The sequence below is a fragment of the Diorhabda carinulata genome, chromosome 1 (genome assembly GCF_026250575.1).
Source record: "Diorhabda carinulata isolate Delta chromosome 1, icDioCari1.1, whole genome shotgun sequence".
Lineage (NCBI taxonomy): Eukaryota > Metazoa > Arthropoda > Insecta > Coleoptera > Chrysomelidae > Diorhabda > Diorhabda carinulata.
Window position 1 is genome coordinate 1,917,382 of NC_079460.1, and position 14,070 is coordinate 1,931,451.

General features: G+C 30.8%; 1 protein-coding gene across 2 annotated transcripts in view; it reads left to right on the top strand.

Annotated features, from left to right (window-relative positions):
• Nucleotides 1-14,070, top strand: part of LOC130892593 (sodium/calcium exchanger 3) — a 90,306-nt gene that overhangs the window by 57,932 nt on the left and 18,304 nt on the right. For both annotated transcript variants that reach the window (XM_057798080.1, XM_057798072.1), the window contains exons 5-7: nucleotides 5,213-5,414; nucleotides 7,240-7,398; nucleotides 13,865-14,036. In XM_057798080.1, coding sequence (XP_057654063.1) covers nucleotides 5,213-5,414; nucleotides 7,240-7,398; nucleotides 13,865-14,036 — 533 coding nt within the window. The remainder of the gene's footprint in view (nucleotides 1-5,212; nucleotides 5,415-7,239; nucleotides 7,399-13,864; nucleotides 14,037-14,070) is intronic.

Sequence of the window (14,070 nt, forward strand, 5' to 3'; positions counted from 1 at the left end):
AATTCCGTAGTAAAATGAACCAAAATTTTCAGTGAAATTAAATCAAACTAATATCTGTCGATACACATCATTCGATAATAATACGTCTATTCAGGCCTCATGGCTTTTCCATACGTGATATATAACATAATCGCTTTTCACGGTGACATTATATACTGCAATTTCACAACCCTCACAATATTTTGTCTCTAACGTTTCCCTCCTATGATTCAGTTTATTACCCCTATTGACATCGACTGATGAAATTTGAACAATGTGGTATCGGTCGGTAGTTTAGGGAAAATGATTTACACTTAGATAATAGTAGGGTATGTGGAAAAGAATTAATCATATTTTTTGGATAATAATAAAATAATTGAGATCTGAAAGCGATAATATAATTATGAAGTAGTAAGGTTTACGTCATTGTCAATGATATTATACTTTAATACTTTAACCGTGCTTACTTGAAGGACTCTTGAAAAGTATCCAAATGTTAATAAGAAACATATTCCGACAAAAAGGAGTTGTTTCAAATTATAAAAAGTTATCATTTAAAAAACGAGTTAATCATAGCATTTGCAAGAATCATGGACATATTTCATTAAGGCTGATTCTATAGTATTTTGTATTTAATCCTATAGAAATGGTTTAGAGTATTTAAATTAAAAGACAAATCACACAAATAAAATCGTTTATATCCTTCCAGTGCTGTGATGATTGAAAACATACGTCAAGTTATAACGGAAGTATATAATAAAATTTATTGGAAAATCACACGGACAGTTCTACTTTTCTCCCGTCAATGACAAATGTAATTTCTCAAATTTAATTTAGTGAATAAGTATAGGCTGGTATATGCAATGGAAGTCAAAAGAAATGGAGGGTTTATTACAAATTTAATCAACCAACAGAAGTGTTTGAAAAGTTAAATAGGATAAAATATTGGTTTGATCTTACGTGAACCAAAGGCGAAACGTAACCAAAGAATGACTCTACCAAGAAATATGTTTTATTATCGTTTGAAAAAGTTTCAAACTATCAAAGGATTGAATCCAAATGTTGGCTAATTAACATCTACAATTTCACACTCTGTCACTCTTATAATTACAGGTCCTGGTAACATATAATTCAATTTTTTGTAAACACATTCTAAAATAATGTATTATAATTTTACACATTGGCCATACAAAGTATTAACAAAGTTTCAGCTGTTTTTTGTTTCATTTATATGCCTAAAATCTTATGAAATACTCCGTTTTGAGCGATAAGCGGGTTTCACGTATGGTTAGAGTATGCAGCATTTATGGAACGTTGTGTGCGCAGGAAGTCAACGTACGGCACTCCCCTTCGGTCCCAGAATACAGTACACATAATCTTACCCGCGTACCTGATTGTGATCGCTTTGACATGCACCCATTCCTCCTTCTTCCACCACTCATTAGATGACACCTTGCTTTTGAGAGTATAATAGTGTACCCATGTTTCGTCTGTACTAAATATTCACGTTAAAAACCGTCCCTCTTCGCCTCATTTTGCGTCAAAAAGTTCGTAAGTTCAATGGTAGACTCTATTTTACCCATACTAATGCCGAATTCAGCCGAAATTTTTCGAACAGTCATTTTGCGGTCCTCCAAAATGAGTTGTTTTATGCGGAGAATGTTGTCTGGTGTGATGATTGTTCGTGGTCGACGATCATGCGGCTAATTCTCGACGGTTTCGCGACTATCTTTGAACGCTTTAGTCAATTTAAATACAGCAGACCTTACGCACTCATCACCGAATCTATTTCGTAAGCGCCGATAATTTCCGTGTTTTTAATGTTGTCTCATACGAAAAAAATGAATTGTATTAAGTTACGGTGGTCACCACTTGTCGTTCACTCATTGTCGTAGCACGCGCGTTTTTAACAAAAACTATGCCACAATGTTAGTAAGGGACCCAGCTAATATATAATCATGTCGCGAACTCCAAAACATTAAAGGGCGCCATCTACACCGTAAAAACTTAAACAAAGTTAAAAAAATACTGTTATTTTGATTTTACATAATAACCAATGAATTTACTGTTTCTATCTATTCCGTCGAAACTTAAAATGAATAAAATACATTTTTGAAATCTCCGATAGTTGATAATTTGAAATACATTTTTGTACATATCTAAAAATGTATTAATCAGTAGAATGCTCCACATACGGAACTAATGCTTAATAATTAGATAATGTTTAATGAACGCCTGCGAGATGAATTTGCAACAATAAAGTGATAATCTACACTTCCTTTATTTATTTGATGAAATGCATTTAATAAAATGAGAAATCGAATAATTTAAATTCTACATTTCCCCTTTAATAAAGGTTATTGAGGGCGAAAAAAATTTAAAGCGTTTAATCTCTTTATGGCCAAAGCGACTTTCAGGCGAAAATACTAGTTTTTAAAATTTTTTTGAAAGCTCTAATAATCTATTTCCATAGAATTAACATTAAATTATTGTCTATGATAATGAAACATAATTATTGTAATAATGGGACGTCCCTGAAGACGGTTTTTGATTCTTACATTTGGAACCTAGCTCAGGATCTTCTGAAAAACAATTATTCAAAATAATGATTAATTATATCATAACTTATCTTGATAAGTTTTTTTTGTTTTTGGTACTATTGAATTGTTTAGGAAAACACTGAAATCCTTTGTTTAATTTTACGTTTGACGTTATAAATATATAAATTAACTTCAAGCTGCCAGATGATAAGTACGTATATACTCAAATTAGGAAAATAAATGACGTTTAATTTCATCTTATCTTCGTTTTTTAATAATTCAAAAATTCACAAGAAAATCCGTTGGTGTTGTGAATTTAAGCAGGTCCCTAGCTAATAAGTTGAATTTTAATCAATTAAGTGCCGTTGTTAAGCTCAAGACACAAAAATATTAATTATAAGAAAATTTTGGTCGTTTCAGTGAAAGAAAAAACATGTTTAATAATAACGACTCCTTTTTGGGACACAAACGTTTATTTTTTTCACTTTATACTAATCTATCTTCACTTATCACATAACTATGCATATAAAATACTTAGGCCTGGCACACACCTTCCGGTATACTGGAAAGGTTTAATTGTGCAGGTAAACCAGAGCGTGGGTGCTAGCCGCTTCAGGTCTATCCATGCAAGCAACCGGAAAAAAATCAAAATTATATTCTATATATCTGCACAGGCGTGTAACCAGCATGTGTCTGTAAATCATATCTGCTTCTCTGTACAGGTTTTTGGATAGTTCTGCCTGATTCCTTGAGTAGAAGGCGTCGATAATTCCCCTGTCGTCTTGCTATTAACATTATATACTATTGTATACTTATCCATACATCTGCAAATAATTGCGATAATCTGTAGTATCTGAACACTCATATCTTTCAATATCCGTAAATGAATGTATTAATTTCACTTGTAAACTCAATTTTTACACCAGTTTTTGCGATTTTTTTCTTTTTACACTTCGAGGCCACCTGACAAGTATACTGAAAAGTGTGTGCCAGGCATCATGTTAATAATACTACAATACTATTCACATGTCAATTCTAAGGTTAAGTTTCAGACTTTGAGTCGAAGATTTTAGATCAGCGGTGAACAAAAAACATAAAATAATTCAATACAAATAATGAAAATAATACAAGTGCTAACAATTATTATTTTACGTCAGTAATATTCGAAATCGCTATCGCGGGTTTTCAAAACTCCCTCATGCATAGGGATCTGCTGTATCGGCTGTTCCAGAGGTACCAACAAAGGGGAAACACGAAGACGAATTTATAGTCTTCTCTGAAAGGCAACATACCTTTTATTTCTATCTACTGTGTCATAAACCTGCTTATAATCTATAAATATTTTATGAAGGCGTAGATTTCGCTAATAGCTTTCATCCATGATTGTCTTGAGGGCAAATATCTGATCCGTTGTTCCTCTTCCTTACTTGAAATCTTCTTGATATTCTCTCTCTTCTTGTAAGTCGTTGAAACTGTTTTTCATAACTTAACCCAAATTTTGTACAATACATCAATAAGTGATATCCCTCTACATTTTTCATCAACTTTTATCTCCCTTCTCCAATACTGGATATATTATTCCATTATTTGGTGTGGGGTATTGTTGCCTTGTGGTAAGTGAACCCGCTTTCAGTTAACTAAACCTGGATATTTCTCAACAACAACAATGCGCCTATTAAAACAATCATCTTTCGGGCGGACAAGAACTGTTTACACACCTCTACTCGACGTTTTACTTGAATCTCGATTAATTCGACAACTTCTATAGATCTTACTGATTTTAAATGACGTTCTCTCATTAACAGATATAAAAATCGACATTACTTATTAGACACCCTCTATAGTTTGTTACAACTTTATAGCATTTTTATTGTAGTTTATAAGTTTGTTATACTATTTTAATTAATGGAATCACGACTCTCTCTTATGAAATCCAACGTAACTTTGTTCATTAATAAATGTTTACTTCCTATCCAGGGGTTGTGACAAATATTCACACAAAATAGAGGATCGTAAACGACAATAGTTTTTCCACAAATTGTTCTATATAGTTCCCTATAGCTCTAGGTTAAGCCGAACATGATACTGACGCTTTACACGATCATTTTTTTATTTTAAAATATTTTTTTAGTTCACCACATTACTATTACTAAATAATCTTCAATCTCCGATCCAGTTACAGATTTTCTTACATCCTTTTCTCCATTTTCTTTTGATGTTTGTTAGTGACAAGTTTCATTTGGATTTTGAGGTTTTTAAACAGCTCAACTCCTTTTCAAATTTGAAACACTTACTTATAATGGATGTATTTTTTGCTCATAATATTCTGTTATGATTAAAAAAGTTCTTTTTAACCACAATAGTCAATGAAAATAAGCACTAGAATTTCCACGTGGACTTAAATGGTTCGGCAGACGTCGAAGCAAACTGATACTTGTAAAAGTTGGATTGGATTTATTCAACTGACGTTGACAAGAGAAATATGTAAAAATTTATTTTTCTATGGTGTTTATTCATGTTAATGCAATAGATTTAAAAAAAAATAGGTTTGTCAATTAATATTGAAAAAGCTCTGAGCATTATTGACCGAGTTTGTCTTTTGAATAAAATATTGAATGTGAGACGCACATAAATAGTAACGAAACCTATTATTGTTTATTGAATATTCACGTATAGAAAATTTTATTTTACAGAATACGGTCGATAAATTAGTTCAACGTGCCAACGCATCGCTATTAATAGGAACCTCCTCTTGGAAAGAGCAGTTCATGGAGGCTTTGACCGTTAGTTCCAGTGATGATGCTTTAGATGATAAAGATCCTTCAGGATTAGACTACGCCTTGCATTTTCTCACTATGTTTTGGAAAATACTATTTGCGTTCGTTCCACCAACTGGTAAGTCATTGTACCAAACGAGTTTTTCCTAAGTCGTTTTTAGAAAAGGAAGAATTATTTTACCGCCGATGCTATTTAAAAACTTTGTTTTCATTAATCATTCACGGTACAATTAAAAAGTTCGTGTTTTCAAGAGCGTCCAAAGGGTATAAGCGGATCAAAGTTAAAGTAAATGTTTTATCTCGTGACACGAGAAATTTTTTGGCACAGAACTTGTTGGACGTATTGTTTTCTCTAAAAAATTCATTATTCAATTATTATTGTGATTTTTTTTACCATTCAATATTTGAATATATAAACAAAACCAACTAGCTCGAAGACTCCACTGAAATTAGACGAAGTTAGTTCCAAGTAATATAGTAAGATACATTTTATTATAATACTTGTATATCTTACATAAATTAAATCTCCACAATTCGTGAATGAATTTCAGGATAATAGTTATTCATGCAACAAGTGCAAAAAAGTAATTGTTTATTGCACGCGACGTGTATTTGTCTAACGAATGCAATAAACACTTTTTGCACGAGTTGCATACAATATTTTTTCTACGTTCATGACAAAAAAAAATTAATTTTTCACTGACATTTCTAGAACTGCAGAGTTGCTCTATCTAAATCATAGTAATCGTGATCGCGTATGTTTGAGGCATTTACATTTGTGTTCATAAATTGTAATCATATGGCAACTTATATAGAAAAAAATGCATTTTCTAGTAATTTCGTAATCCAATACTTAATAAATATGATTGATAATAAAATAAAAAGCGCAATTCTTTGAAACACATCACAATTTCACAGAAAAAGGACTAAATATTTTGCTTATTTGATTGTTTATGTTTGTCTTCATCACAAACCTCTATGCTATAATGACAGATAAGTGCAATAAATATTTATTGCCCTAGTGCAATAAAGATCCACTTTTTCCAATAAATATAGTTCAATAAAGTTGTATTTATTGCATGATAAATTTATTATCAGGAGTTGAAAAATGTAAAAGGTTCAAAGGGTACGGGCATTGGGGCAGACGACGTTTATAAACCGAATATTAAGTAGTACAACATAGTATCTTCAACTGAACTCGCATGCGAAAAGCAGTAAACTAGCATGTGTGAATACCAAATCTTTTTGTCTTGTCTTGTCAAGGAATTTTTTCGTTTGTAGGGAAAACGAGAATGTAGAGAATAAGAAATGAGATATAGAAATATATAGAAAAGCCCAAACAGGAGCCAATAGGAAACAAACTACATGAAAAATCTTTGAACTAGTAAAGACAAATAAAAATAATAACATCACAAAGTCCACTGAGAAAAATTGAATATTCAAAAAGGCATAAGATGATAAGGAAAGGAAGAAAAACTTGTAGCTCTTAAATGGGAAATAAATACGATAAATGAATAAAGTAGCAAAAAGCCGGAAAAGTGGAATAAAGGATTGAAATCCCAGTATTCTAACGTTCGGAAGAGCATAAAGGGTTTTAGAGAAGAAGAAAAAGAAGTCCTACTTAAATGCCTTAGAAATTAAAACTTTGAGCTAGTAGTTCATGGGTCAATCTTTATTCCTTGTTAGATAGAGAGTGACTGTTATCTTTAAAGCAGTTATTTTCACAAATCCAACGATATAAAAATGAAATGAAATCTTTGACAAAAGATACCGTTCAATTTTATCAAATTTAGCGTAGTTATTCAACTTTAAGTTGGGCACTGGGATGTACCAAGACTATGTTTCATTCCTAAATAATATAAGACTGTCACACAATTATCCAAAACTAGAATTATATGCTTTGAAGGTTTTTCTTTCTGTCAACTTTATTCTTTATGTTACAGATATTTTTAGAGGATACCTCTGTTTTGTGGTATCCATTTTCTGTATAGGACTAGTTACAGCAGTTATAGGAGATGCAGCTTCACATTTCGGAGCTACATTAGGAATCAAAGACGCAGTTACTGCCATAGTATTTGTTGCTTTAGGCACTAGTATTCCAGGTAAGTTAATAAAATATGCCAATTGAATAAAGTATCAATTAAAAATATAGGATATTTCAATAGACATGTGCCCTTCCTACATTTTTGTTTTATCTGATTTATGATTGATAATTCATAGGAATATTGGTAGCGTTTCTCAAAAAAGTGAAATATTTTTTTCCATCTGGAAGTTAACTTTCTGCAATAGTCTAGGGTATATGATTTACATTAAAAGACCGATCCATAGTGTTACAAATGACATGGTCTCACTATTTTGCTCCAAGCTCACGTGACGTTTATTATAACCAATTATGTTCTACTATACAGTTTATGCAATTGAACCTTTTGATTACATTTGAGCATCCTCATTTCGCGAGAGCAACCACATCATGAGAACAACTAATGCTTTTTGTCAAACATATTAATTTTTTCAAATAATTATTTTCATAAACCAAAGCAGCGATTTTCTTTCTTTTGAATAACCCTCTATAAATTCATCAACTTTACATGGCTGTGTAAATAGGGTTTATAAAAGGGTTCAGCTACCACCTTCAATATCATATTCATAATCTTAATCGTTAATTCAAAACTTGAATTTGAATTAGATTATTGAGACAAATTTAATTCTAAAATGTGTATAACGAGTTTATTTATAATTTGGTTTTCTTTAAGATGAAATGATGAAATCGATAACTCAGTTTATTACGTCATAAAATTAACAGTAAATTCATTACAAATAAGTGTCATAATCAATATTATATTCCAAACTCGTATTAGATGTTTCGGTTCTGATAAATATGTTCAATATTTACTGCTTTTGATGAATGTTTAATATGGGATTTAAGATGTTTTTGAAACAATTCGTGTCCAAGATTTTCTACATCACTAATCCGACATATGAAATGGTCACTTTTAATTCCTATACGTAAATTGGTCGCTTTGTTTTTATATTGGAACCAAAAACAAAAACTAATGGTCCACTTCACTTTGACCAATTTATTTTTCAAGAGCAACATTTATACAGAGTGTGTCGTGAGCAAATTTATATACTTTCCCCATATGTAGAGCCCCTCTGGGAGGATATCATGTGGCTACTAAAATGTGTCAACTCCTCTTCTTTTTTAATTTGGATGATTTGTGAAATTGACTTTAAATTCAAATTGGGTATAGTGTTAACACAGCCCATTTGATTTTTTAAATTCCAGGACTGACTTTGGGAAAATCAATTTAGGGATTCGCATTGAATATCGCACCTTGTATTATGACAATATGAACTTCACCTACTTTTATCCCTCTGGGAGGAAACCAGTATATTATCATCGTCCAGTTGATTGCCTGCATCAGCACTTCTAGGTGGCCTCATTAAATTGGCGACAATATTTATTTTAAATGCAGCTCGAAATGCTTTCACTGTTGGGTTTATGTTATACCCTCCTCTTTGACGATAAACAGAAAATTGATTTTCAAGTGGATCTTGAATGAGACTGCCTGTGAATAAATAATTGAAACCTTCATTTTTTTTATCACTTGCAAATTGTTTAATGGAGTTAATGGTGAGAAGAAAATCATCAAAGCTATCAGGTCTGGTCAAATTTCCCTTTTTTTCAACTTTGTATAGATTTTCCAGTAAATCATATCCTGAGCTTAAAGTTGATAGCACTTCTGGATTCGTATCGCTCAAAACACGATTACAGGGTTTTGTTGAATGTAAACGTGTACTATTCGGGGCATCAAATAAATTGTTCATGGTTAGAACAAAGTTAACAGTGTTTTTAGCTGTACTTGAAATAAGTTCACCAGTTTCCAAAGATGTCATTATGGCAGAATAAACGTTATGACTCAACAATTGGGCATCTAATTTAACCTTCATTTTTTCGAAAGAATTCGGATTGATGTGCTTATCAGTCAGTTTCAATAAGGCCTTTCCTGTTTTGCTCCTTTTATCAAGATCATAAACTTTTCGAATGTCAGAAAAACATATGAACTGCCCATTAAATATGAAACTATTGTTCAAAAATTGTTTCTAACGTATTTCAACAGATGGGGAGCATTAAAAAAAGGATAATATTTTTTCTCATTATGAAAAAAATAAGGTTGGTTTTTGTTAACCTCCAAATGCTTTTTGGGTTTATGATTTATAGTTGATAAATCACATACTATGCCTATAGTGTCTAGTTTTGTCTCACTAAGTTTTTCCAATGCCTTGGTAATTATACACCATAAAGAAGTATATGACACCCCACCATTCGATACAAAGAAGGCAATAGGAATTTTCCAGTTGCTATAGATTCCTCTGATCATGAGAACTAGAGCTTCACTGGCAGGGAAAGGCTTTCTTCCAAACTCGCCCAGATCTTCGAAACCTACAATTAAATCTGTTTTCATGTTGTACTCAAGATTCCTCTTAATAGACATTTCGTCGAACAACAGAATACATTTCTTATCGTAAGCCAAAATCGTATCCGCCTTTAAAGTAAGGTGCATAAAAATTTTTTTATTGAATCCAGTTTTGCAACGGAAATTGGCAACCCGTGATTTCACTGTTCATATTGCTGGCAAAATAAACCTTTTTTGTCGCAAATATCTGTATGTCTTAGGTCCTTTATAAAATAATGACAGGACAGTTTTCTTTTCAGATAGTAACCATGGGGATTTTATCTTATGTCGCATATTCACAAGAGATTTTGTAAAATTCGTCAGAGTTCCTTCTCCATACAAAACGTTCGCAGAGAGTTGCGTTTTCATAATCCTTTTTTTTTGTAGCTCTCAATTGAGTATTCAGGTTATTGACTTTTTTCCTAGCATTGGTTAGTTCCTTTCTCAACCGTTCATTTTCTTCTTGCAATGACTGCTTCCTACCTCCAATTCCAATAGAACAAGATGGAAGGTTCTGTAACTCTTTCAACCACTCTTCATCTTCATGGTTAGTGATTGAACTACCTCTCATGTCAATGTTTCTGGAATGAATCGGGGCAATAAAATCACTATTTAAATATGTTTGTGGATGTGACGTAACATTTAATTGGATTATTTGTTCATCCAAATTCCCCCTATCCAATTCACTTTCTGAACCTTCATCATTTTTGTAGCGGAATGGTACAGCAGTATTAGGCAATCTTTTAGATTGACTAATATTTTCAATGAAATGTTTGCTGCAGATCAGCTTATTTCTTAGTGATTTCTGCCAAAACAGCATTACCTGAAATGAGGAACATCAACGTTAACATACATATTTATTGTAATGGTTATGGTAAAGTAGTATTTTTTTTATGTTCAAAAACTTGAATTTATTTTATTTCAATAACGGGCATAAATGGAATAATGACTAGTAGTACCCTTATTTTGAATTTCCCTAATTGTATCTTATATCATCGTCGGAATGACAGAATTTTCCCGAATTGTTTTAAGATAATTCCATACCTGTGTATCATTCTCAAAAACAACTACACATCATTGAAATTTCTTGGTATGCTCACAACAACGGTGAAAACACTTTCATACTTTTCTTTAATAAGGGTTTTTAAAATCAAACAAAAAAGACCATTCCAAAGAAGTGTAGCAAAACCAGAAATAAAAAATATACTAATAAGTACATACGTACCAAAGATATTTAAATAATCTGATTTTAATATAAATATTATATTCATTGGCTTTGTATTGAAAGTTACGGATCAATGCGAAAATTTGGATAAGACCAATAAATAAAAAAAAACTCTATCTAATGAAGAAAAAAAATTTGTCCTATCAACTACTACTAAAATACCTACTTATAATCGTTTTGTCGGTTTTATCATTGTGTAAAGATATTTATACAATGGCCTCATCTTACCGATAATTGTACCAACTAACCCAGGACCGGTCTGGATTTCACATTGGAGAGCCAAAAGTTATAATAATCGAAAATATTATTTATTGTATTATCTATTTATACTTTTTGGATTGACCACAAAATAATATAGAAATGTTAAAACTGAGCTCATTGCTGAGTTAAATATATTTATATTACTACTAGTACTAATTTAACAAAATGATTTTATTCACAAATTTGTTATAGGTAAATCAAGCATGAGTCATATATTTTTGAAATTATAACCTATTAAAGTGCAATACAAAAAATATATATCATTAAAAAATATACCCAAGGCGTCATATTTAATATAGTTATAACGTTACAAAAAAAGACACCAACTAGTTGAAAATATAAATCGCTCTTCTCCAGGATTATATACGTAACATTTTTTAAAAATAATTAATTTGTTCTATAGTTTTAAAAAGGCTGTTTCTATTATCACTGTAGGAAGTAGGTAAATCGTGAAATAAATAACTAACATCAATATTTGTTGGGATGATAAATTCATTCATAATGTGCAACTGGAAAAATATACTTGAGGAACTTGTTACTACCTTCAACTTTCAGAAATTATATTTTACAATGAGACCATAGACCATAAATGCTTACAAAACCATCTGTTTGTTTAATGGTATAATAAACATTTATATATATATATATATATATATATATATATATATATATATATATATATAATATAAGGTAAAAGGTCTACTTATCTGAACAAGTACCTATGTATGGTCATAAAAGCGGGTACTTACTAGCAAATTCTCTCTTGTTAAATGTGTTTTTTGCAATATATATATATATATATATATATATATATATATATATATATATATATATATATGTATATATATATATATATATATATATATATATATATATATATAATAAAATTGAAACTAAAATTCATTTTTATTGAAAGTATTCAACAATCGTAAGATGGTATATGGCATTACTATATTCTTACCCTTAATAGATACGAGGACAAAAATGGTGATTATATTATGGAGGGAAATTACATTGGTTAAAAAAGTTCTTTTTTATATCGAAAACATCAGATAATGTTTAAAGTAAAGCTCTCAGTACATTTTTTGACAAAATCAAAACGAGTATCTATCTACGACAGAAACGTATTTAAGAATAATCATTAGTGATGTTAGTTATTCGAGATAAAAGTGTGCTATATCGCTTAAATTGACTAATAATTATAATAAATAAGCATATCCTGATTAAAAACCTCGTGAAAGCACGAAACGTCATATCGAAGATTTGTTGGTACATGTCTATAGTAAATTTGTATTCAAATAAAACTAGTATTTGGTATTATTTCATTAAAACATTCTATGCTGGATAAAACAAAAGTATTAGTATTATAACCATATTATAATATGTGATAAAAAAACAGCCTATATACACTTGAACAGGTGAAATTTTTGCCTCATTGACAGGATAATTTCCAAATATAAACACACAGACGCATTACCTTATTATTATGTGCTTAGTTCATAAACATAAAAAAATAACAAAACATACTATTTCAATTTTTGTGAAATATTAAAGTTCAGTCCTTTGTATTCGGTTAGTTGTTGTTTGTGTATAAGTTTGAAATATTTTCAAAAATGTCTTATTCTATTCTGTTTGTCTTTACTATAAAGATGGCTCCTAAGTTTAAATTTAGGTATGATTCAAGTACTTTTGATAAATTTATAAGATTGAATGGATTTGGAATTTGTAGTAAATCATTGTACTTGTATAATATGCAATGCGACCGTAATACAAATAAACTCATTATCAAAAAAAACTCTTGGACGAATTATTTTTTATTTGACGATAATTAAATAACTACTTATGTTTAGTATTGAACATTTGTAAACAGTCATTTATTCACATTCACTATTTTTTATTCCTTTATGAAAAATAATTGTCTTGAGAATAACTCACCCGAGTGTATGATCCTTTTTTGACATCTGGTAGGGTCATTCACAGGAAATCGGTACATTTCAATTGTAGGATCTGATCTTTTACTTAGTCCAAGCTTAAAATAAACACACTTATTTCCAGCCATTTCTAAAAAATTGAGAAGAAGAAGTGACTATTTGTTATTTAAATACATTTTAGTAGTAGTTCGCTAAATATACAGTTTTTTTTTTCGAAATTGTAAGCTGTAGCATTTATACATCTAGCGCCTCTTATAATTTGAATATATTAACTAAGAGAGCTAGTGGTGATGTATATTAATTGTAATAATATCCACTTACCTTAAAAATGAAATATATATCCAAGTTCAAAGATTCTCAAATAAAAAAATAATCCAAATGCACAACCAACGAAACTCAACAATAACACAACGAACACAATACAATAATGAACTCAAATTGCAACTTTGCTATAGGCACCCAAAATAAGAAACTTCACAACACAGCTTAAGGGTTGAATATAATATTTTAAATAATTTTGGCGCCATCTGTTATTGGGGTAATTCGGCAACCAAAGCTAAGAAAACACGTCATTCAAGCTAGACGTACAGTACAGGGATTTGTGAAATTGGCCAAAAATTATCATTTAGTGTTCATAGTATTTTAGGGAAGCCTACTAAGTAATTCTGGATATTAACGAGTTTATTGTTTATAGACACATTCGCCAGTAAAGTAGCTGCCATACAAGATAAGCACGCAGACGCTAGTGTAGGTAACGTGACTGGCAGCAATGCAGTTAACGTATTTCTAGGAATAGGTGTAGCGTGGTCCATAGCCGCGATTTATCACCACGTCAATGGAAATGTCTTCCACGTAGATCCTGGCAAGTAAGTATATTTAAAAACGAATCAAAGAAGTTTA